This window comes from Sander lucioperca, chromosome 8, assembly GCF_008315115.2.
Source record: "Sander lucioperca isolate FBNREF2018 chromosome 8, SLUC_FBN_1.2, whole genome shotgun sequence".
NCBI lineage: Eukaryota > Metazoa > Chordata > Actinopteri > Perciformes > Percidae > Sander > Sander lucioperca.
The window spans coordinates 33,803,716-33,829,990 of record NC_050180.1 but is presented as its reverse complement, the minus strand read 5'-3'; the positions used below and the strand labels follow the sequence as shown (position 1 = coordinate 33,829,990).

The following is a 26,275-nucleotide window of genomic DNA, read 5'->3' as shown; positions in this document are numbered from 1 at the left end:
CATAGCCTACTTTTGAGGGCTTTTTGGGAAGTGAATGCGTGCCCCTGTGTGAACTTGGGTGCATACTAGCGTGTATGCGTGTTGGTATAAATGCATGCCTGTACATAAATGTTTAAACACGTGAAATTGTGTCTACGTTATGAGCCTGTAAATGTGAAACGCTCTTTTATTTGTCTGAGCTTATGAATCCAAGGTATGCTGCGTGTGCATGCAGGTGTCTCAGAACTCAAATTTGGTCATTTTTATACTTGACTTATGGTCTAAAGCATGGAAGAGTGTGATGTGGTGCCATACAGCTCCACGCTTTGTTGCAAAAATAATGTTACTTGCACATTTTAAGAAGGTTACTGTTAACTTCTGTTGTTTGCAGATTGTGGCGCAAGTCTGCAAGGCGCTGCTGCAGACGATTTGAACTCTGACAGATCAAGCGAGTGTATGTGTGCGTATGAGTGTGACTGATAAGATAGCTTCAGCTTCAGTTGGGGAGGAAGGGAGGGAAAAAGATGGCAGGTGTCCAACCAGAGCCACAGAAAAAAAACACCCACACATTGACATACGGGTGTAAAAACAAACCATATTGTACAATTAAGTTTCAGGTTGAGTGAGTGGCTATATAAGAGTGAACTGCTATCAATGTGGTCATATTATGCTGGATACCTGCTGACACCTACTTGGCACTAGTTGAACAATAGACGTGTTGTGTGAGAGATGATGGCTGATGTCTGCTGTGCATCTGTTTGTATAATGATGATGTCACGGCGCTGTTATAGAGCAACGTCAAACAGTCATGCACACCTGCAGGCACGCACGCATACGCATGCACTGACACACACACACACACACACACACACACACACACACACACACACACACACACACACACACACAAACAGGCAAAGTCGAAGGCTAAGAGCTTTCGTCTTTCCTCTCAACAGACATGATCTTTGCTAATAAAACCTGGTAATCAGCTCTGACATACTATACATATATACTATATTCAGCATTTTTACAGACTGTCTGTTCATGTTTACTGTGTTATTACTGATCCACATCACTAACTAGACTACATCTTGCACTAACTGTATATTGACTTCACTACTTCTCCGCATTCATATAGACTATCGATTTATATATACTGCGTTATAACTGATTACAGGATCCACATCAATATCTTGCCCACAATTTAAGTTTGCACTGTTTTCTGACTCTTTACTACATATCAGCAATGTTATAGATTGTCTATTTCATGTTTATTATGTTATCACCCTTTCACTTTCGCACATCCATCGACTTATTTACACCTCACTTTGTGCCGGCATTGAAATGCCTACTTAATCTGTACCTTTGTAGCCTATTGTATTCTGTTTTCTTGCACTATGTTGAATGTGAAACTGTATGTTATCTTGTACGCTTACGCTTTTCTTGGCCAGGTCGCCGTTGTAAATGAGAACCTGTTCTCAACGGCCTACCTGGTTAAAAAAAAAACATACATACATCAAGAGGTAAGAAGATTTCTTTATGCCGGCACAAGTATGTGTGTGCATTAGAGCTGCAAAGATGAATCAACTAGTTGTCAACTGTTAAATGAATCGCCAACTATTTTGATTGAAGTCATTTTTAATGTAAAGAAAGTACAAATTTTCTGATTCCAACTTGTTAAATGTGAATATGTTCTAGTTTCTTCTCTCCTCTGTGACAGTAAACTGAGTATCTTTGAGTTGTAGACTAAGCAAGACATTTGAGGACGTCATCTTGGGCTTTTGGGACACAGACATTTTATAGACCAAAACAACTAATCCAACTATTAATCTAGAGAATCATCAACAGATTAATCAACAATGAAAATAATCGTTAGCTGCAGCCCTAATTTCTTTTATTTCCTGCTTTCCCTTTTTTCATTTCATACTTTGGTCTAAAGCCTGATTGTTGCACTCTTTAAGCGTGTCATAAAAACAAGGTATTTGGCAAGTATTGCATATTTGCCACATGCAAACGGGTGAGCTCCTAAGGTCTGGTAAAGTAGCGTATATCTGAGCAGATATAGAGAGAGCCTTGTAGGCAGGTATGTTCATATACAGTAGTGCTACTGTTGCTTCCAGTGAGCTAACACAGAGCACAGGGAGCCCCGGCCTTAAAATGACGTTGGGTATAGGGAAAATCAAATCCCCCCCTACCCCACCCAAATTGTTTAGAGTGGAGGTGATGTCAGACTGAAGATGGAAACGGGGTGTAATGAGTTGACAATTCTGTCTGATATCAAGAAATGATTTTAACATCTATATGGCATATTTTTATGACATATTTTCTCTTGCTCCTTTGCAGATCTGGAGCCCCAGTGCATATTTGCCACATGCAAACAAGTGAGCTCGTAGTGAGGTGAGATATGTAAAGTAGCATACCTCTAAACAGATATACAGAGAGCCTTGTAGGCAGGTATGTTTAAATACAGTAGTGCTACTGTTGCTTCCAGTGAGCTAACATAGAGCACAGGGAGAGCCTGTGTAAGTCTGACCTACAGTGGACTCAAGGTGCCCCTTCAAAGACGACCTGACTCCTGAGGAATCTAGGCCACGGAGGGGTCCCGTGTGTGCATTACAGGTGTGCAGGTGCATGGGAGTATGTGCATGAATGAATATATTCTCAGTCACAGCTTCATTTTTGGTTCAGTAGCCCTGGGTTGGACCACAGCACACCCTTAAGGAAATCTATTTCTCTGGAGTCATGGCAACACAGAATGAGTACGCAAAATCATAATGATTACTTCTCCTCATAAGTTCTTGCAGGAGTAAAAGGTAGACAATGGAGTAGTCAAAACAAACTACTTGTGTTTGGCGTAAATGATGCTCAAACGGCACACAGAACTTAATAGTCAATTTGTGAATTTATATAACTTATTAAAGATTCAAGGGAGAAAACAGTCACTCATCTACATCATCCAATTGTATGATCAGTCTCTTTAATATCCTCGTTTTTAGTCCACTTAAAGGCTTCTCTCTCTCACTGCCGTGTGCACAAACCCCAGATGTGCATCAATGCCCACTACATCTGGGAGGCTACATTATGTGTATGTGGGCACCCTAACAATGCTTTCTCAGTATGCTGGTCCGAACATGCTCTGACCCATACTGAGGGTCAAACCTATTGCATCATCAGCACAATGGCCATCCATTCATACACACCCACCCAGAGTACAGCCGGGTCATAAATTTCGGGCCTGGAAACATTCCGGTTAGCACAAAATCAGGAATGTTTCAGCAGCTTATATATTCTGGCAGAGTGAGGCAAGCATTCCAGCTGAAATCGTCCTCACTGTAGTTATTTATAAAGTACCACTGCCCCTCTGTGGTTTGGAGAGAAACTGCAGGCTGCAAGTATTTTTATTCATTCATTTCTATTCATTACCCAATCATCTTTTTTAAAATCAATGTATTGGATGGGTACGAGAAGGACTCGAGGTGATTGTATTGTGTACTGACTGTATTTGTTCTTGGGGTTATATATTATGTCTAGTTTGGATAAGTTATTATTCGGTTTGATTTAACTGACAGATGAAACATGGACCGGTAGGTAATAGCTGGAAAAGGAAAAAAAGATTGTGTGTGTATGCATGTGTCTGTGTGCCTGTAAGTAGGTATATATGCATGTATGTGTATGTATACATACATAAATAAGTGAAGAATTTAATTGTTTGTATATAACTTTAGTAGAGAAGCAGAAAAAGGGGGCTCATTTATATTTTTTAACTTCTTCCTACTCCTTTTGGAACATGAAAATCCTTATTTTAATCATTTACACTAATTTTGTAAGATATGTTTGCGGAGTATTTTGGTTTTTGTTGGTTTACTTGCTTGTACTAGAATGTACATGTTCTCATTTATCTTTTATTTCAATGTTGAAAATAAACCGTAAATCTCATCTTTGTGATACAACTTCTCCATGAACCATTCAAAATGTTCAAACAAAGTCGTGATATTACCTGTAAAGGCCTGCCATCCTCTGTCCCAATCATGTTCCTCCACTCCATCAGCGACCGCTGCAGGGTGTCCAATCCCGTCTCCCAGAGCCGGACGTACCCGCCCATATCCACGGTGACCACGCCTCCAGAACCGAGAGCGGCTATGAGCACGTCAGACTCTGACACCTTGGACAGCCAGCTGGTGTAAGGCGACACCATCATTGACCTGCCAATCACAAATACGTAGCTAAGTCGCGACACAGTCACTAAGAGAAGTCATCGAAAGGGCATCAGGGCTTTCACTAGATGTAACATTTCAACTTTAGTGCGACAGTGGTGAGGAAAAACTCCCTTTTAGGCAAAAACCTCAGACAGACCCAGGCTCTTGGTAGGCGGTTGTCTGCCGGTGCCGGTTGGGGGTGTGATGAACAATGGCAGTAATAATCACAATAAAGATACTGGAACTATGACTAGAAATAGCCAGTTCAGGTGGTTCGGGCATCTGGTAAGGATGCCCCCTGGGCGCCTCCCTAGGGAGGTTTTCCAGGCACGTCCAGCTGGGAGGAGGCCTCGGGGAAGACCCAGGACTAGGTGGAGGGACTATATCTCCAACCTGGCCTGGGAACGCCTCGGGATCCCCCAGTCGGAGCTGGTTAATGTGGCTCGGGAAAGGGAAGTTTGGGGTCCCCTGCTGGAGCTGCTGCCCCTGCGACCCGACCACGGATAAGCGGACGAAGATGGATGGATGACTAGAAATAGAAGTAGTTGTTGTAGTAGTTCATGGCGTAGCAGGGCATAGCATGGCGTAGCAGGGTGTAGCAGGGCATAGCATGACATAGCAGGGCTTTTTGTTGCCAGTCAAAAAAGAAAGTTCTGCCAGGGTTTTACCTGCCTCAACATGATCACTTTGGACTATGTGTGTCTGAATTTTGATGTTTACCCTGATGGTAAAATTGACTTTTTACCTAACTTGACTCAAGTGGTCAAAGAAATACACTGAGTTGGCCTACTTTGATCTAGATTGGCAGGGGAAACCTTGTATCCAATATGGGATGAGACAATAGTCACAAAGGACAAGTAACTGACTCACACAGAACACGCAACAACAAGACAGGAAACACAATAATAAACAAAAAGAGAAAAAACGAAAATATTTGCATTTTTTTTTTGTGTTATTGTATGTCTGATGAGAGTAAAGGTTGTTTTATACACATTATATTCTTGTGTGATACATAAGAATTCTATGATACTGAAAAATCATAGTTTAAAATAATAATTTTGCAAGTTTAAAAACATGATAGTAAAATATAGAAAGGCAATTCATCAGTATTTCTCAATGCAAAGCTGTCTCTGACCACTAGCTGGTGCTACAGGATGCAAAAAGGACGTTGTTATGAAAGCATTGCAGAGTCAGACACAGTAAAGGCTCTTCTAATTTCTAAATTGAACTCAGCGCAGATGAAGGATGTCTCGATTCCTAAAAATTGCATCTCGAGAAGAGAGGAGAGAGGGTGGAGCGAGGAGCCAAGAGCGAGGAGCCGGAGATGAACAAAGAGAGAGGAGGCTTGCCGGAGAAGCTATGAGCGAGGATTGACAGGTGTATCCTTGGTGGAAGTCTTTATGGCACCCGTGAAGTATAAAAGAGGCGTGACATCACAGCTGGAATATTTAAACCATGGCAGCTGTGCCACACGTCATATTTCAGTCAGACAACTCACGTTTGAAATGTTTATTATAACAGCAGAACATTGTGTTTGGCGGCCAGACTCCGACCTCATCACTCCCCATCCCCCTGCGTTTACATGAGATATTGGGGAGTGATGATAAAGTAGCTTCCTCCTGGCCGGAGGCTGCAGGTGGTGCAGGGCGGCAGCAGCACTGACAAGGCAGAGATGGGGAAATGATGCAGCTTAAATAGACCGCCAAATTGAGGGGGTGTGTTTGGTAAATGATACAGAGAGTGAAGCATGTCACGTGTGTATACAGCGGTGCAGCTCGAGTTGACTGCCTGAACTAGCTCGCAGGCGTCGCCCCATTTAATTAACGTCGTTTTCAAACAGGGACGGCTCATTTTTTAAAATTCCTGTTACCTCGACTCCTCGTGTCATGTTCCTCGTCTCCTCCGCTCACATCTCAGGTTGGAGGGATTAAGACGCGGAGGAAGAGAGGAGGCGAGGAAAGGAATTTAGGATGTACAAACTGAGAAATGAGAAGAAGGGTAAGAAACATCCGTGTACTGTTTACCTCGGGACGGGAATATATTTGACTTTCTTGGAGTTCAGATCAGTCACCTCCAGGTACGCTGCCGTCATTGGAGGTGTGACATCTGAGTGACAAAAAAAAAATTCACATTCACTCTCTCAATTAATTTGCTAGGTTGTAAACAAAACACATGTCTCTGAGCTCATTTGTGTGAAGTCTGACCTTTGGGGTAGACCTCCTTCAGGGGCACCTTGTTGGGTGGAAGGGCTCGGACCACCTGATTGGCTGAGAGCAGACTGACACAATTCTCCTGTTTGGCCGCGCCAGACCGAAGCCCCCCTCTAAGGAACATGTGAGCCCCAGTCTCAGCACTCTTCATCACTGATAGGTCAACAGGCCTCTTAAAGCTGTACACCTCGTTAGGGGACTGGACAAGAAAAGAAATCAAGAGGATCACAACGTATACATCAAGAACACAGCTGTATGAGTACATTAAAGTGCTCATATTATGCTTTTGGACTTTTTCCCTTTCCTTTATTGTGTTATATATCTTTTTTGTGCATGTTATAGGTTTACAAAGTGCAAAAGCCCAAAGTCCACCCCAAGGTATGATTACGCAGTGAATTAGTGACGACTCTCTCTGACCAATCAGTAGTCTGCAGGTTTTCACGTCACCTTTTGGTATCGCCTCAGCTCGCTTGGAACCTCGACGGAAGTGATGCTAAATAAAGTACCTGTCGGCAGGTACCAGGGATTTTTTTTCATAATGGAAAACCAAAAAAGGCGAGTAGAGTCGAGGCGAGTCGAGCAGGTACCACGTAATGGAAAAACGCCAATAATGACCCTGTCAGCCTTCCGGGTCTGCTCTCTTAAGCTCAACGAGAAAACTTTGCAATTTGGCAGCCTTGCATTATGGTGGAAGATAACTTTTTAGAAGTTAGAAGACATGTAACGATGATACCGCAAACTTCGTCTTCTTCTCGGTAGATAGTAAAGGTATCTTCCCTTTGTACAGAGAAGATACTACACCAGTGGTCCAACCAGACATCTGACATTGACATGAAAAGCTGTGGGATTAGGACATTGTTGTCACGACAGGATGTGGTTTCATAATTTCGGAATGTCCAGCTGAGTTCTGAGAAGGCAGGCAAATTCCACTGAGACAGGATGTACGCAGCTAAACGTTGTCCCGAGCAGCTTCAATGTCAAATGATTAGCTCAAATCTGAAAAAAGCTTCAAGTCCCAAATATTAACCCAACAATCTTTCACCAAGTCCTTTTATAATAATCGGGTACACTTTACTTGAAGGTATCTACATAAAAGTGACATGACACTGTCATGAACGTGTCATAAACATTATGCACAAGTCATAAACTTTTATGACATAACGCTTCTGTCAGCAAGTGTCATTCGGTTTTTGTCATGACAAGTTAGGATTAGGGTTAGGGTTGACATGTGACATGTGACATGACACATGTGACACTGTCATGTGTTCATGACAGTGTCATGTCACTCTTATGTAGATACCGTCAAGTAAAGTGTTACCCAATAATCTTACCACGAGGTCTGGGAATCCCACAACGACCCGTGCAAAGGAGCCGGTGTCGGCCAGTATACGGTTGGGTGAAACGATGTTCTGGTCCAGAGCGGCACTGAGGTTCTCGTTGGGTAGCTGCTCACACGACAGCATCTGGGGCACGGACACCTCCGCTGGGATAGAGGGAGTGAAGACAATTTAATTTGAAGTTGATTTCATTTATATATAGCACTTTAAAAACAAACAAGTTTGCACCAAAGTGCTTCACAAAGACAAAAACATATACAAGCACAAAACACACATATATAAAAAGTCCTGTCGTGATATGTAGGACAAAAGCGGACAAAGATCTTTGTTTTCCAGACTTATTATCTGTCAGGACAAGTGATGAGTGTCTGTAATAAAATTAAATATCTGGGTCACTACATTACAGATCAGTTATCTGATGATGAGGATATATACAGGCAGCGTTGCATATTATATGCCCAAGCTAACATGTTGGTAAGAAAATTCCACATGAGCACGGATGATGTCAAAATTAGTCTGTTTAAAGCATATTGCACTCCTTTGTATACTGCTCCCTTATGGACTTAGTTTAGAAAGGCAAGCATGCAGAAGCTTAAGGTTGCTTATAATGACTGTATGAGGATACTGCTCAACAAACCCAGGTGATCTAGTGCAAGTGACCTGTTTTGTAATGCAGCGGTCAGCACCTTCCAGACATTATTGAGGAGTCTTATCTACAAATTCATTTGTCACCTGAACGTCTCCCAGAACAGCACTGTTACGCTGCTGGCAAATCCTAGGTTTAGTGCCATACCATGCCAATCATCACTATGGAAACACTGGTACAAGTTTCTTTTATAGAAATGCAGTATTGTTGTTTCTTGTTTTTTTATTTCTCTGTATATGTTTATCTTTCTCTTCTTTAATGTATGTTGTATGTCATGCCTGTGTCTTCTGAATGGACCTTGAGTCTGGCAATAAAGTTGATGATGATATACATAGATATAGTGGAAATACAACACTATTCAAGTAGAAACAAGTTAAGAAACAAGAAGAGAAGAAGCAATTGAAAGGAGCATGATGGAAGAGAGAAAAGAAACGGGAAAAGAAATGTTGACATTGAGAGAAATAAATAAAAGAAACCAGACATTCACTCTCAGGGTTTTTTCCTGCATAGAGGACATTTCACCAGCACCAAAACTAAAAAGAATTGAGAATAAAAATAGCAAATTTAAATCCCCTCTAAATGTGTTTGAGAGCAATTTGCCAAACAACCGTTAAACAAGCAGAACATAACCTTGAATATGAGAGCTAATCTCAGTTTTATCTCCAGAGGCTGTACCGGAATCTCCCGGTGATTTATTTAAACATTAATATTATTTTTTCTTAACCAGTTTTGTGAATTGGGGTTTAATTTACTCAAGCATTATACACAGTTTATCAAATGTTCAGAAATCACAGGTAAATGCATTGATTTCTTTCAAATAATGTATCACAGAATTGCCTTTAGTGTACGCAGACCGATCATGCTTACTGTCCCAAAGGCCCAATTTTGAGCCAGGAAAAACCCTGACTCTGGAGAGTACTGTAGCAGTGTACTTCACGTGTCTATTATATCAATGAGCTCACACTGCAGCAACCCTCTGAGGAGCTCATATATTTCTTCTTTTTAGATTACAATGAAGTTCACCGTCTTCAGTTAGGTCCACTGAGCTATTACAGTGACTTCTGACCTTTGTGGACTATTTCAGTCTAGATTGTTGGACATTACTCATGACTTCACATTTTTGCTCTCACTAACTGTGACATGTGAGCGTTATGAAAGTTTAACATTGGTTGAAACAGGCATGGTTCACACCATATATTTGGTTTGACTCGGGCCAGTTGACAGAGGTCTTTTTTGTTAGGGCAGACATATGGCGACCCAGGGCACCAGTCTATTTCTATGTGTGTCCGTCTGCTTGCTTTCGTTAATAGGGTTGACATAATGTATTTAATAAGTGTTACAGAGCATCTGGCTATTACATAAAAGCCCTGTCAGGGCTCAACAATAAAGGTTTCCCAATGGCCCGGGCCAAGTAAAACGCTGCGTCGGGCAAGTCAATATAACAACCCACTTGCCCGTTCGGGCATCATAAATAACGTTATCGTTCTCTTGCCCCCACTCACCTTGCCCACGTCGGAGAATCCTTTCTGAATGATTTGATTTAAATGTGCCGTTGGAGATGCTGCATGGGACAGGGCTCTAAGCTGGGTGAATGGGACCTCTTCTTGTGCACGTTTGAATTTGATTCAGTTTAAAGTTCTTCACCGTATGCACTATAGTTAGGTTAAGCTGGCCAAAATATACTCTGACATGGATGACATATGTGACAGATGTTGAATGGACAGAGCAGATTTACTTCACATGTTTTGGTCATGTTCCAGGTTGAGAGAGTTCTGGGCATCAATATTTGAGATCTTAAATGAAGACTTTGATTTAGATCTACAACCTAGCCCTACAATGGCCATGTTTGGGGTACAAGGGGGTGATTTTGTAATGCCCAATAGTAAAAATAGCATTGTTGCTTTTGCAACCTTAATAGCACGACGCAGAATACTTATGGAATGGAAATCATCTACACCACCAAAAGCCTCCACATTGCTTTCTGATATTATGACGTTTCTAAAAATAGAAAAAATCAAATACTTTCTTAGAGGATGCCAGAAAATTCTACAAAAATTGGGACCCTTTTACTGGCTTACTTTGAAAGACTTATTACACTTCCCTCTTAATAACTGCTAAGAATTGTAAAGCACAACAATTACACTATTTGCTATCATGAGTACATTTTTTTTTTTTTGGTCTTCTTTTTGTCATGTTTGTTTCTTTGTTTCTTTATCTGTCCTGACTTCCTCGGCACAAGGGTTTGTTGTGGGTGGGATGGGGTTAATAGAAAGATGTCTTGTTATAATTGACAATGTAATGCTACACTGTATATTGTACCTTCTTTAAAACAATAAAAATATTTGTAAAAAACTGCACCGGCAGTAGAGGATGTCAAAATAACTTCAATGTTTTGCTTACCGCAAGTTTGAGTCCGAAGCAGATAAAAGTGGATCATTTTTTAAAGGAACGTCTTCATTTAGATTCAACTATGACTACTGACTACTTATGACCACTCTTACAGGGCTGGGCCCCCACCATATTAATCATTTATTTATTTAATGATGCCTGATGCAGTATATATTTAACTTTTTGTCTTCATGTTGTTGTTTTGTTGTCTTTTTAATTGTTGGAGCTTGTATTGCAAGACTAATTTTCATGTCTACGGACAATAAAGTGTTATCTTGACTATTATTTGATAACCACTAAACAAATGTATATAGCCTAGTAAAAATTGACTTTGGGCAAGTAGAATTTATTTTTTTATTTTATTTTTTTTTATTCTTAAAAAAACCTTAAAGTTGAACCCTGCCTGTTTTGCCAATTTTTGTTTAGAGCTAAGAGATGTCCATCATTACGGTAACGTCCACGGTATTATATATATATATATATACTGTATATATGTACCTGAGCTGGCTCCATGGCCTGTGCTGACGGAGTCCTCACTGATGCTGTGGAGCTGACACACTCCAGAGTCTTCAGCATTCATATGCATGGGCTTGGTCAGCAGGAACTTCCTATTCAGGGACACATACAGCATGTCGCATTGTGAGTGAATTTAAACTGCTCATATTATGCTTTTTCCCTTTCCTTTATTGTGTTATGTATCTTTTTTGACAAAGTGTATTCTTTTTTTCACAAAGTGAAAGAGCCCAAAGTCCCCCCCAAAGGGACTTACCATCTCCAACAGAAAACACTGTTCACAAACTGCTCCAAACAGCTCTATTGTAGTCCAGCATTTACTTCAGAGACAAACGCACGCCACTTTGCGTCACTTTGCGTCACTTTGCGTCACTTTGTAACGCACGTTTTAATACTCGCCTAGCTGCTAGCGTGGCACGCCCTCAAACCAAGCTAGTTAGAGCAGAGGCCCGAAGAGTTCAGATAGTTGTATTGCCATGTCCAGGAGGCAGTGCAGAATTAAAACGTTACGTATGAAAGACTAATTTGTTAACATTTAAATAACTTACCACTCTGAAACATCTTGCTCCAGTCTAGGTTGCGAAGCTTGTCGGGTTGTTCTGCCTGTGTTTCGGAGCCAGACTCTGGTTCAAACATGTACGGCTGAGTCAAAGCTGTGAGGTGCATCCCATAGCCCTTAAATTGCCTCCTCGACTCCTCCACTTGCCTCCCTTCCTCGCGTCTTAGTCCCTCCCACCAGTGTTGTATAAAGTACTAGAAAGCAATACTTGAGTAAAAGTACAAGTATCGTACTAGAAAAAGACTTTGGTAGAAGTGAAAATTACCTTTTAGAATATTACTTAAGTAAAAGTCTTAAAGTATGTGATATATACTGTACTTAAGTATCAAAAGTAATTTTCTGATATTTAATGTACTTAAGTATTTGAAGTAAAAGTAAAAAGTTTTAAAAAAGCAAGCGGTTAGAACTTTTATTGTGAACTTTATTGTGGCTTTCTTATAGTAAAGCATAAAGCATATTCAGGGTTCCCATATCTTCTTAATCATCCGGTAGGAAGAATCTTTCATTCCAATGTACAGAAACATTTCTTGCAAACACGGCCACGGGTGTATGACGTTATCTTCACCACTACCCTGTTCACCGAGTTCACCACTATCGTTGGGGTGGTCGTCTACGATAACGGGAGGTCCTCCAGTAGGTGCTCGTGCTTCCATGGCGGTTTCAGTTGTGTGTCCTCCTCCTCCTTTAGCAACAAACAAGCGCTGAAATAGAGCGTGCAGCGTGCGGAGCTTGCGTAATGCAATCTAGGAGCAGTGATTCGCCAAACCTCCCTTATTGCAGTCGCACACATTTCTTCTAATTTTATTTTTTTAGTAACGAGTAACGAAGATGCTTAGTGGAAATATAACGGAGTAAAAGTATACATTTTATCTAGGAAATGTAGTGGAGTAAAAGTGAAAGTTGACATAAATTTAAATAGCGAAGTAAAGTACAGATACGTGAAATTTCTACTTAAGTACAGTAACGAAGTATTTGTACTCCGTTACATTACAACACTGCCTCCCACCGAGGAGGCACGGGAGAGACGCGAGGAAATCACGAGAGGAGTGAGGCAACGAGCAAATGTGTGTTTAGAGGGATGAGACGTCCTTTCCTCTGAAGCGTCACATGAATTCGTCAGCTGTATGTGCGGAGTTAGCAACTCCTTAAGCTGCACGCCTTCCAGGAAGGCTGCTCTCATGTTTCCTCGCCTATAGCTCCTCAGAGATCCCTCCTCGATGCTCGCTCCTCGGGTCAGAAATAAGAGCTTTGAGACGGCCTTCACCGAGGACGGACAGAACAACTTCCGGTTCAGCCGAGGATCGAGAAGTCAAAGAGCTATCAAATAATGGACATGGGATGTACCTATGGTTACTGGCTGAAGCAGGTTTGTTTTGGATCACACTAGCTTGCTTGTCAGGGCCCACCCTACTCTGCTTCTGACTGGCTAGTAGTCCTGCGCATGTGCGACGCCCAACAAAGATGGAACAGAAGTGAGATGCCTCACTCTGTAGCTAAAACAGAGAGCTTTTCTTGAACCTGAAAAAGAGCATCTCCCTCTGAGAGATTTGAAGTCCGTCCCTTACTCACTTGTTGGTGTTGCTCTCCAGCAGCAGCCAGCGGTCCTCTGCCACGAGGAAGACAGACTTCAGGTTGATGGGAAGGGAGATGGAGTGAACCCGGCCCTCCAGCACATCCAGCACCTCCAGCTGGTTGCTACACACACACACACACCAATTACTACCAGCAAATGACTGAGCTTGCGCTGTCAAACACTGTTGTGGATGATCTAGTTTCAGTTCACTTCAGTTTATTCACCAAAGTTAAAAGACAAGTATAATCATAAGTCATAATACAGAGATGTGAAATGGTAAGCTATCTGAAGTTTGTGTTAAGGGGCCCAGGCACTAGCAAATAATACACATTATGAATACCATCATATTGTCGTGGATAAAAAAAGGAACATGTATTATACAATAACAGTTTAGATCAGTTTAGATCTGAGTAGCTTACCCATCCTCCTTATAGAAGAGGAGCCAGTTTTTGTGGGCGAAGTCATGACACATTTTATGTCCTCCCTGCAAAACAACACATGATACACAACACGTTCACTTTGGGATGATTTGTTCAATGCGTCCTTGTGTAAAACTGGACACATGGGGTTGTTGAAGATTTAGGTGCGGATATTTGGCTCTGGTTTTAGGGGTCTTTCCTAAAAGATGTGAAATTGTTTCAATAAATAAAAGAAATGCAATTTTACATCATTTTGGACCATTATTATCACCATATCTGTGTCTGAAAGATTGGAAAAGCTAGAGCAGAGAATAAATAAACAACACTGAAAAAACTTGCTAAAGAAGACCGACTACAATCATTAGATCTGAGAACAATCCTTTTAGTTAGTTTGATGTTCAGCAGTGCAAATGTACTGTTTGTGTGCTTACGTGCTGAGGTGTTTTTTCCTATTCCCACACTGTTCTTATCTTTATGAGGATAGTCTGAGAGTTGCTTTTTTTCCCCCTCTCCTCTCCTCATGTCATGCTGTATCTGTCCCTGCGAGAGTTAAGAGAGAGTTGTGATGGCGCCGCATATGGCGACTCGGTGTGTCTGTGCGTGTTGCTTTAATGTGACATGCACCTACAACACCAGGACAATGTGCTGCCAAAAACAGCTCGGGTGCTGCACCGAAGACTTATAACGGCAGGGCAAACCCTGTAGTCTATGTGGCCTCTGTGACTCTTCTCCTTTCTCTTGTCTCCTTTGTATTGTCTTTACTGCATGGACTGCTTTAATGCCTTTGCCATCATCTGTGCTTGCTTGTTTGTGTGCCACTTCTTGTACGTATGTTTTAATCCTTTTTGCTTAGGCCTGCATCAAAGATGTAATGTAACTAATTTTAATGTTAACCATTGTATTTTTAGGATGCCTATTTTCAGCTGGCCGGGGGCTAAATCTGCTCCCTTTACTGTACAGTTGATTAAGAGGGACTGTCCACGGTATTATAAACTAATAAACTAAACTAAATACTGTGGAGATGATTCCAAACACTTAAACCTCTGACCTGTGGTTCCTTACTGCTCCACCAACTGGAGGCTTTGGTAGCGGCGGGCGGATCAGTGTCCGGAGACAGCATGAGCCTCCGCACGGCGCCCGTTACCATGTCCAAATGGAGCACTGTGTTACTCTGGCAGAGGGACACATTGAAAGACAAACAGAAAGCGGAATGAAAATGTCAGAAGAAGACTGGATTCAGAACATCAGAATATGCTTAAACCTCCGGAAAGAAAAATCCCAACCAGCATAAATGGAAAACATTTCCACGGACAGAGAGAGGAAATGAATCATTCAAGTATGTCATTTACTTAAAGGGGCTCTAAGCGATGTTGGGTGATGTCACTTCTTGTTGACGTTCAAAGTATTGTGAAAGAAAACGGAGGCTAGCTCGCCCCTCCCTCCTCCGCGCACTAACCCCCCCAACCCCCACCCCCAAATCCTTCTTGTCGGTTATTGGCTGTAACACTGTTTGTTATGTTTGGTGGTGCAGGTTGCAGTTGCAGTTTGTTTTTGTTGCCGTTTGTGGAGCCTGGGCTGTCTACAGAGACCGCGTTTTTTTTACAGTGTGTTCAGGGGACAGGCAGCTAGCGGATAGTGAGGAGATGTTTGCTGTATGTGACAAAAATGTTGTAGCCTAAAAAACGCGTAACATCGCTTAGAGCACCTTTAATGCAATACATGTTTGTCTTAGATTTGACACTCCCTGGATTATTATTTACAAACATCACATATATTTCTTTCAATTTATGGTTGATCTTTTGACAAAGATGGACTATGGCCTCACAGTATGGCCTAAAATTCGGAATATTTTGAGTATTGGAGCCATAATACATCATGGTACCTAAATATACTATCTCATATTTGCAAATATGATTTGAATGCAGTACAAGACTCTGAGACCGCCTCTGTAAACAGTTTTGAAGGACATGTTAGGGTTAATGACTCAAGGTTTAAAGTTCTGTATTGGTCCTGTGCACAACAGTTACAGAAGTAGTCATTGGCAATGAAAATCTTTGGCCTCAGGCACCTCCAGCAATGAAAATGACTAAAAGACAAAAACACACAAGTAAAAGCTAAATCAGAATCTAAGACAAAAGAAAATAGTGCAAGTTAAGATATAGGGCTAGCCTGGAAACCCAGACCCAAATCCGAAAGATTAAGGGTCTGGCATTGAGTAATGAAAATGGCCCAACTCGAGGGGCGGTACCAAGCATGTATTTGAAAATCTCACTGCACGCAATTGGATAACACTACGACCAATCACAACAATACACGGGGTGACGTAGCCCCATACGCTTAGCTACCAGCGGAGTTAACTGGTAGATTAAACTCTTAGCTACCAGCAGAGCTAACTGGTAGATTAAACTCTTAGCTACCAGCGGAGCTAACTGGTAGATTAAACTCTTGCCGTATCCGGTTGGCAGAACAGCAAAAATGTCCTTCTTGCAAAGGAACGATTTGAGCGCCGTCTTCTCGGAAGAATCATAATCAGATTTATTGGCCAAGTATACTTACATACACAAGGAATTCTCTTCCTCTTTTAGATAAAAAGCCAAGTCTAACTCGTTCATTGTAGCGGTCAAAGCCGTTTCAAACAACTGGTGTTCATCCGTAGCCATCTTGCAATGTTTACTAATGACTTTGACGTCGCAGCGCTGTCGTCATCTGTTTAGCTCGCCTCTGGCCCGCCTACATCAGATACACCGATGTGATTGGTGAATCTCGGCTACAAGGGCATAGCTAATGGGCATCATTACTGAATGCCAGAGTAACTCGCTGAGCAAATTCAAATTGTGCTCTCGCGAGAACTCTGGATTTCCAGGGTAATATAGGGCCGAAATATAAACAAATAAAATACGAATGAAGAATCAAAAGCAACAACTTCTGCATTGTGCTTTTCTTTTTGGTACCACTGCTGGAGCTGCCTGTGTCAGAGCCACAATGCTTTCTCAAACATCCCTCATGCCTGCAGACATTGCCTTGTCTGTTTGATCCGGCTGCTACAGCTCTGTCGTGTTGACATTACTTGATCTACATCTTCTTAGTTTTCAAATGTGCTTTTGTTTCGGCATAAATCTCTACAATTACAACTCAAGAGTGCGTTGCACCGATGCTCTTGATGAGTTTGTTATTTTTTTAGTTCTAAACCATAGGGGAAAAAAAGATATAGACAAATGCATATTTTGGTGCATATCTCTCCTGCTGTCCAACTTGTACCAGTTATATTGCCACACCTAATTTGGACTCAAGCTAAAGTACTGGTGGCTGTACACAGTGCATTATTTTTGCATAACCTTTTGCTCTACTACAGCCAACAGAGGGTGCTATTCTCCAGGTGAAATTCCCTGGATCTGAGTTAGCACCAGCTAATGTGAACACTGCAAGTTACTTCAATTTACATTTTTTGTATGTGCTTCTGCATCTGTGTGCAGGAGCGTATCTCAGTGTGTGTGTGTGTGTGTGTGTGTGTGTGTGTGTGTGTGTGTGTGTATATGTGTGTATATACAGTGTGTATTGGGTTAACTGTGTGCAAAAAGGCTTTCGTTTGTGACGCACTAGGCTTCATCTTCAATTGAGTTTTATGAGCAGGAGCCACAAGGGAGCTGGCCTCGGCACCGGCTGCCCTGCTTCACACTAATGGTTTCCTTATGGCCTCCCATTCCTGACATACACACTACTTTACTGAGGACTGGATGAGCTATTCAGAGAAGGCAAACCCCATTTCCTGATTCTAAACATATACTGCCTTTGGAGGAGAGTGTGTACATGTGTGTGCACACATGTATGTCCCTGCATGTGGATGTGTCTTCTGACAGGCCCGGGTGTTAGGAGTTTGTTTTTGTGTGTCCTTGCATGTGACATTTTTGTTTGTTTGTTCATTTGTGTATGCTGGCACAAGTATGTTTGTGCATTAGAGCTGCAAAGATTGATCGATTAGTTGTCAACTATTAAATTAGTCGCCAACTATTTTGATAATCGATTCATCGGTTTAAATCATTTTTTTATTTAAAAATAATTAACAATTCTCTGATTCCAGCTTCTTAAATGTGAATATTTTCTAGTTTCTTCTCTCCTCTGTGACAGTCAACTGAATATCTTTGAGTTGTGGACAAAACAAGACATTTGAGGACGTCATTATTAATTAATCGACAATTAAAATAATCGGTAGTTGTAGCCCTAGTGTGCATGCTTTTATGTGTAGATGCCTAGGAGAACACATTTGTGTGTGTGTAAGTGTGTGTGTGTGTGTGTGTAAGTGTGTAAGTGTGTGTGTGTAAGTGTGTGTGTGTGTGTGTGTGTGTGTGTGTGTATGTGTGTGTGTGTGTGTGTGTGTGTGTGTGTTTTCCCTGGAAAGCCAGTGACCTGTGAATGCACTTTCTGTGTCTGGACCTCTTCATTTTTAGACAGACGTAACATGATCCATCGCCACGGTATTTTTAGAAGTCCTCCTCTTGCCTAATATGCACCAGCTGTAAAAGTCTTCGGGTTGGAGAAATAGCTAACATGCATTGTTCTTGTCTTGCGCTCTGCTGTCATAGGCCAGGGTCCTCTGGGGGTAAGAGAGGACAACCACTAACCACCAACCATTTTAAGAAATCCAAACAGACAGCGGCAAAGCTATTCTAAATCTGGAAGGATGTCCTCTGACAAAAAGCTTTAAAAAAGTTGAAATACCAGTGTTGCGTCAGTGTCACATTACATGTTATACTTGTCAGTAAACAAGGACATCAGACAAAAGAGCACTATGTGAACACTGACGGTCAGTGTGTGTACGGTTGGGTTTCAGTAAATAATACTAAGAATAACTTACTATTTCCACACCATGTAGTCATACAAGCTTGACTGTGTGTGTGTGTGTGTGTGTGTGTGTGTGTGTGTGTGTGTGTGTGTGTGTGTGTGTGTGTGTGTCTGTCAGACTGCTCGTTAGGACTTCATCAGCTTGGGATGCTCAAAAAGAGGGCTAAACGGCTAGCAAAGTACTGTGCACTGTTACTTACACCCATGAGAACGGAGGAATATGCTTAATAGTATGAAGACCTGCTGTATGCCAATGGCCCATGATTTTGTATATGTATTTAACTGCATCTATAATATTTATGTCCCTAAAAACTATATAACTATAACTATGTAAACTATTATTTTTTTTTAAGTGGACTTAAATAAATTGTGTGTGTGTGTGTGTGTGTGTATTGCCAACCTGCTCCTCGTGCAGCACCACCTGTCCATCCAGAGGACTCCCAAGGGGTGCGACGGTGACGAAGGGCTGCCAGACGCCACTGATGGTCCTGGGGAAGACGTCGTAAAGCTCCATGCACTGAATCGTCTCCCCGCGCTCCTTCATGGAGTACAGGCACACTGGGTTACACGTGGCAACGTACACCACATCTGCAAAACAAAAATACAGGGAACGTGGCATTGTAATTAATACAGTAATGTGTGTCTGTCTAAATCCAGACAGATCGGACAGTTAGTCATTTAAACCAGTGTTTCTCAAAAGGGGGTACGTGTCCCCCTAGGGGTACTTTGGAGGACTGCAGGGGGTACGTGAGATTTTTTGCAAAATGTTTTTCAGTTACAAGGCTATTGTACCAGACCATTGTACCTCTTTATATAGACTTTTTTTCTACCATAAATATGATGGTTTTGTCACCTTCTTTTGACCTATTCTTGCTTTCCTTCCTTCTACTGTCTTTTTTTCCAAAGTTTGTCGCTTTTTTTGAAGTTTGTGTCACTGTTTTTGAAGGTTTTGTCGCTTGTTTCGACCTATTTTTGCCTTACTTCCTTCCTTTTTTTCCGTTTTTGTCACTTTTTTCAAAGTTTGTCGCTTTTTACATTTTTTTTGTCACTTTTGTCACCCTAGTGTTGTTTGTTTGTTTGTTTGTTTGTTTGTTTGTTTGTTTGTTTGTTTGTTTGTGTGTGTGTGTGTGTGTGTGTGTGTGTGTGTGTGTGTGTGTGTGTGTGTGTGTGTGTGTGTGTGTGTGTGTGTGTGTGTGTGTGTGTGTGTGTGTACCATCCTTGGTGGTGACATCACAGATGATGTTCACTTCATTCATGGGAATCTGCCAGTGGGCTTTCTCTTCGCTGAAACTCAAAGCCCTGCTTTCCTGTCTGTTGCAGGGGTAACTCTGCACACGCAGAAACACAGGGCCCTGGAAACATAGGACACACTGTTACAATAGCGTGCGCACACACACACACACACACACACACACACACACTGACTCACTGAGTATTAAAACAACACTGGCCGAAATTCAGAGTGACTGTGTTACAGTGGCTGGATTCGGATCACGAGGCTGCTTGTTTATTTTTCTCCAAATACTGAGGGCCGTCAAGCTAACACAACACAAAAAAAACCTCCTAAAAAGGCTTTAAGATGATACTCAAAAAAAGAGCTTGAGAGATTGCTTTGGTCAGTTTAAACTCATGGATTACTGTGGATCTCAAAGGTGTCGAGTTCAGACTGCGTCGAGTTCAGAGATTGCTTAACCCTCCTGTCGTCCTCGGGTCATATCTGACCCCTTTTCAAAGTTTCTATATCAGAACATTTGGGTTTCTTTTAACCAAATTGCCCCAACAGAACGTGGACGGTTCCATAAGACGCTCTTCACAAAGGAAATGAAGGATCAGATCTCTATTTTCATAGAATCTTGGGTGTTGTATTCAATTTGATAGTTATCCTGACTAAACTAAACTTTGACAGATCTGTGATTATCCATTACCTTCATTCCTCTGATCTTAACCATTAGTCAAAATCATTCATGTTATTCAATGTTTTTCTCACACAAAAAAATTTACATTTCATATAAATGAGGTTTATTGAACATGAATTCCAAAAAAATAAGTGTAAAACTAGTGCAAATAAATAGGTCTAGTGGTGAATATACTGGTGTTAATGGGAAAAAGTGCCAAAAACGTTGAAATAAGCCACAAAAACGTTAAAACAGTGTCTAAAAGAGTGTTAATTTTGACCCGGGAGGACAACACAAGGGTTAAAGCCCTCGTGCAGCATAATCCACTTCTCTGTGGTGCATCTACACTTAGTGTCCACTTTATTAGGTACAGTACAATACAACTGTTCTGCCATAAATTTACTTTATGATGCCTATAACGTTCTTTTTCTTTTACACTGCCATAGAGGTGTTAATTCAATTATATGCTTATTGCATGTATATAAGTAGGGAGGACAAAACAACTAGAAACACCAGTCTCTGGGGCTAATGGTATTGCTCCTGAGTGTAAGTGTTCATATAGGGCTCTTTATCTTTTGTTGAAATTATACTTCACATACAGTTCTACATTGTAGCTATTCTTTATAAGACAATACGTTCGTAATTTTCCTATTTCACCACATATGGAAGATGTGGAGGAACACACTAGTGTATCTGCTGCTAGTGAACTTTCACAAGTGTTTACCTTGATGTCTATGGGGCGAGTCTCAGAGGGACAGAGCAGTTTGCGCCGAGCGTTGCCACCTTGGTTTACTGTCCAGTACCCCGTCATCTTGACCTCTGGCAGGGGCAACCTACAGATTGAAGTTCACATTTTGACAACTGCCTGGTAAGAACTGGAAAAATGTGAATTCCTGAGATATAAATATAGCAAATTGTTTGTAACGATGCAATTTCATGGCATGTGTTTTTGACAGTGCAACTTGGCACACATCTCACAGGGTTTAAAAAAAATAAATAAAATAAATTCCATTTAGTAAAATAATGGGACTGTCACCATTTTGCATCCCCACTTCAAATAAAATCAACTCATCTTATGAGGGCATCAACATGGCCACCACAAAATGATTTCAGATGGAAGCACTATTCTATTCTAGGTGGGATTTCATGAAAACAAAGGCTTTAATTTGATCCCCCGCGCCTCTAGAGAGAAGCCAATAAAAAGTGTGTGTGTGTGTGTGTGTGAGTCCCTGCTCGGCTTGTTGTGTCTGTCCAAATGTTTACTGGTCTTCCCATGAATCATAGCTGGATTGTGGCCACAGTCTTATTGGCTGCAGGTGGGGTGAAAGATGCAACACGACCGCAAAAAACACAGAAATTCCAAGTGGATAAACGGGGTTGGAGGATAGACACTCAGGCCTCTAACCATAAATATTTCTATTAATGGAAAAGCAATGAGATACATTAAAGAAACTGATACTTGTTTTCCATGTCCAAAATTGGAAATTAAGAGAGACGTTTTTTTTTTTGCTTTAATGTACACGAGATTCTGTGGGATATAAACTGTTCAAGATGGGCTTTTAAAAACAAAAACACTCACTGAGCTTGAATGATGCCAGTACAGACATACTGGAACAGATCATCTATACAATCAGCTTTGCCATTGCTCAAGGAAAATACTTGTTTCTGCTCTGCTCTCTTCTCAAGATGTTACTTTGAGAGATTTATGAAACCTAATTTATGAATGTGATACGTCAAATAAAACCACAGGAGACAGAAGAAACAAATATTTTCCTTTATTTTAAAGACAGAGCTGTGCATAATGAGACAATGTACTGTAGTGGATGTTAGAATCGGATCTTTCCCTTATAGGAAAGATGAGGTAATGTGAATGATCTAGTCAGCCATTAATGTAACACTTCAGGAGGCGGTGAGGAGACTTCATGGAAGCCTTAACGTTTCATTCAGTGTGAAACCAGTCAGAGGGCCAAAGAAGACAACATCGGCCGATTTCAAGCATTTCAGGATTCCATTTCTAAAAGTTACAACCACTCTTAAAATCAGCAAATTATGTTTAACGGGTACAATGTCAGCACGAGGGGGTTGCCAAAGGGCTCTCCTCAGAAAGAAAAGAGTTCTACCTAGAACCTCTGGCCTCTGAGGAAACACTTTTCTGCTGACAAGCTTCTGGGATTGTGCTTTTAAAGGTAAACAGTTATCACAGTATTATCAAGAACCATTCACCGTAACACAGCCACTTCAGGGGAACAATGTTGGAACCTTTGGAGGGTGATTAAGTGATATAAATAATGTGTTAGCTTTCATTTCTACAATATACAGTAGACTGTACATTTTGTTAATTTGATTGTCAATATTGTACCAGAAAAAAGTCACATGGGGGAAAAAAAAAAAATCAACCCTAAATAAAACCGTAATTTAGCAAAAAAAATGTCTGTTAAGATAATGCTGGGAATCACAAGCTTCTACCGCTTCTGCTCCATTTAAAATATCTGACAAAGACGATCCCTTGCTATAGAAAGCAGGTTATGGTGACGTACGGGTTAATATTTTAACACTAGAACCCTCCGATAGATTTCCAGTAGTAGGTTCCACCCAACAAAGATAAATGTTTCTGGAAAGGGGACTGCTGAGGGACTTCTTTTTTTGACAGCATACGACATTATCAGTCAGTGTCAGTGGTACTTGTCAACTCTGAAGTATTAAGAAGACCTCAGCTCCATCACTGACTATAAGCTCTAACTGTATTTTGGTCCATCCAGGTACTGTATTATCAAAAGTGAAAATAGACTGGGTGAACGTCTGTTTAGCTCCCTGTTAAGGCTTTGCAATGTCCAACTTTGAATGAGATTTATAACAGAGCCGGTAGGCAGGTAGGCTCGTCAAGTAATGCCCATGTCATCATTCATCCATCGCCCTACTCTAACCCCTTTCTGACCGGTCGCTGTTCAGACTGCTTGCATCGGCCATCCGACAAAAACACAGGTCTTTCCATTCATTTCCAATAGGAATGCACCGAATCCAGGATTCGGATTTGGCCGAATATTGGGCTTTTTGACAGGGTTCGGTTTCTGCTGAACCTTAGAATTTTGTTCCACCGAACCGAATCCTACGCTTGCGCTACGCTGGTCGACGTGATGACGGCGCCGTTGATTACGGGAAGGTGTTTACGTAGGGGGAGCGTTCAATGCAGTAGGCTGTGAGAAAGTGAAAATGGAACTCGTGAGCAGAAAAAGTGTAGTTTGGCAGTACTTTCAGTCAAAAGAAGGCCATTCAATTCCATGTTCAATTTGCAATGTTGATTTGTCTCGTGGTGGCGAGGACTAAACAATACACAACATCACCGCTGTTACAACATTTGGTATGAAACATCCGAAAGAATTCTAGTTGTGCATGAAGGAGTCTACAGACAGCAGCCAAAATGCAGCAACTTCAGGTACGGCAAAGGAAGGACAGTCACAGCTAAAAACTGGTGTTAACCAGACCATGGACTGAGGATGGGAGTAGGATTCTGTATTCGGTTTCAGATTCGGCAGAATCTTAACTGGTGGATTCGGTATTCGGCCGAACCCCAAAAATCTGGATTCGGTGCATCCCTAATTTCCAATGGGGGCAGTGCGTTTAGGCTGCGGTGGGGGTTTGCCGCAGGGAGGGGGGGGCTGGGTGGCACTCAAAAAGACGCAGAGGGCCTGCGGCGAAAAGTTGAGACCAACTCAACTTTTGGAGAAACGCAACCGTCACGTCATGCTGTGGTGGCCAATCATGTAACCGGAGATCAGACTTGTCGGTGTGTTTTGAAGTATGATTTGAGGCGGTGTGAGAGTCCCGTACACTAAACAGGAAACATCACTGCCTCTATCTCTGCCACAAGAAAGTTTTAAAACACTATGAGGGTAAAAAAAAAAAAACAAAAGCACTGAACTGCCCAGGAGTTTGTGTAACAGCTGAATGTTTCCTGCAACAACAAAGCACTCGCCATGTCTCGCTCATCTCTTTTCTTTCTCTCTCTCCTGTGAAACGAAGCTGCCTTCAAGTGCGGCTGGGTTTTTTTTTTGGTGTGAATGCCCCGTAGTCAGGTACTGGATGTGCATGGATGCGCCTTCAGTGTGTGTGTTTTGTGTGTGTCATCCTAGCGTCTTTGTGCTCCTGATGCCCTTACTCCTTAGCCAGTTTGACAGAGCTGGGCTTGGCTCCGATGGGAATCCCGTGCTTGTGCAGCGCTTCGATCAGAACCTCTCGCATGTCTTTGTTGTACGAGTCAAAGTCGAAGACGTTTCGCACCACGTTGGCCAGACCCTCGTCCGGGAATTTCTGTGAAGTAGAAGAGCGAGGAAGGGAGGGAAAGGGTAGAGAAGGGGAAGCAAGAGGGTAGTGAAGGGCAGAAGTCGGAAAGGTTAATTGGGGGGAAAAAAGGGGACAAGAAAGAGAGTAGGGACATGGGGAGAGAGGGGGGGGGGAGAGAGAGAGAAATGAGGGTGAAAAGGATGGCGGGAGGAGGGAGTTTTGGAAAAGAGAGACAGGGAGGATAGTGAGAGGAATGACAGAGAGATAAGAAAGAAGGATAAAAGAGCAGGGAGGGTGGCAAGTAGGATGAAGAATTTGGGGAAAAAAGCAGAGAAGATGGAGTGAAGAGGGTCAAAAAAGGAAAGAAAGTTAATATGATTTACAAGTCTTCAACAGGGGTCGATGCAGGGACAGTCTGGATTTAAACGTGCTTTCTGGAAGGTAACTCATCTCAAGCCTCTGACCCCAACACCGACAGATGAGTGCAAAGAAAAGTCTTTCTTCTCTTGCTGAGGCAGCTTTGTGTTTGTAATATAATGAGAGCGATACAAGTTATATTGCCTCAATACATCTTCTGTATTGTACAGTAACTATGGTGATATGTTTGGTTAATAGGCAATAAAGGCAGAGAAACAGAGAGAGACGGAGATGCTGGAAACAAAAGCAGAGACGGAGGCTCCACTTTACAGTCAGGAAAACTTGACTAAGTTAATAAAATGTTGGGAGATGTAACCCAGGTACAACTCTGGGTACTGGGAACTTTTAAACAGGCATTTGTAATCATTTTTGACAATTTTGTAGACTAAGCAGTTGTCCCGATAAAGGCAGGGACTTTTTTATTTGTAGCAGATACCCCACTTTCAGTACTGATGCAAAACAATGATTTTTGATACCTTGAAATATTTATGTTTTTCTACAAAACTACGCCACAGTTCTGCAAGGTTAACATGTTTAAGTACAAGGAGTTGTGTAAGAACGTTGGGTGAAATGTTCCGTAACTGACAAAATGTTTGTCTAAACAACTCTGATGAAGAAGAAGCCAACGGGAATATGAATCTGATTTGATACAAGCTCTCAGTAGTTGAGAAATAAAGATATATATATATATATATATATATATATTAGGCTAACTGAAATAAAACCATGCCAATCTCTAGGTATGGTGAAGGGGATGTGATGATGTGGGGCTATTTTAATTCCAAAGGCCAAGGGAACTTTATCAGGATGCATAGTATCCTGGATCCATGAAATAACTGGCCTTTAAAAATAAAAATCTGCCTTCCTCTATGGGAATTTAACATAGGGGTATGTATAATTATGGCCCCTGTATTTTAAGGAAGAACATTTATTTATTTATTTACAATACTTGGTGTCCTTAAAAGGTCGGATTTTTCCTCATTTTTTTAATTAAGGCATTAAGATCAATTTCCAAAAGATTAT

General features: G+C 41.6%; 1 protein-coding gene and 1 long non-coding RNA gene across 2 annotated transcripts in view; both read right to left on the bottom strand.

Annotated features, from left to right (window-relative positions):
• The window catches only part of vwa8 (von Willebrand factor A domain containing 8), a 116,591-nt gene that overhangs the window by 28,512 nt on the left and 61,804 nt on the right, over positions 1-26,275 (bottom strand). The window contains exons 26-37 of the mRNA XM_031295421.2: positions 24,711-24,862; positions 21,279-21,387; positions 19,873-20,011; positions 19,060-19,247; positions 14,869-14,991; positions 13,821-13,885; positions 13,398-13,523; positions 11,255-11,364; positions 7,717-7,868; positions 6,380-6,584; positions 6,200-6,281; positions 3,977-4,181 (exon numbers count right to left, since the gene is read on the bottom strand). Of these exons, the coding sequence (XP_031151281.2) occupies positions 3,977-4,181; positions 6,200-6,281; positions 6,380-6,584; positions 7,717-7,868; positions 11,255-11,364; positions 13,398-13,523; positions 13,821-13,885; positions 14,869-14,991; positions 19,060-19,247; positions 19,873-20,011; positions 21,279-21,387; positions 24,711-24,862 (1,656 nt within the window). The remainder of the gene's footprint in view (positions 1-3,976; positions 4,182-6,199; positions 6,282-6,379; positions 6,585-7,716; positions 7,869-11,254; positions 11,365-13,397; positions 13,524-13,820; positions 13,886-14,868; positions 14,992-19,059; positions 19,248-19,872; positions 20,012-21,278; positions 21,388-24,710; positions 24,863-26,275) is intronic.
• LOC116050832 lies at positions 22,313-23,412 on the bottom strand. The gene is made up of 2 exons (XR_004105179.2): positions 22,803-23,412; positions 22,313-22,701 (listed from the first exon to the last, which is right to left on the bottom strand). It is a non-coding gene; the product is annotated as an uncharacterized LOC116050832 (long non-coding RNA).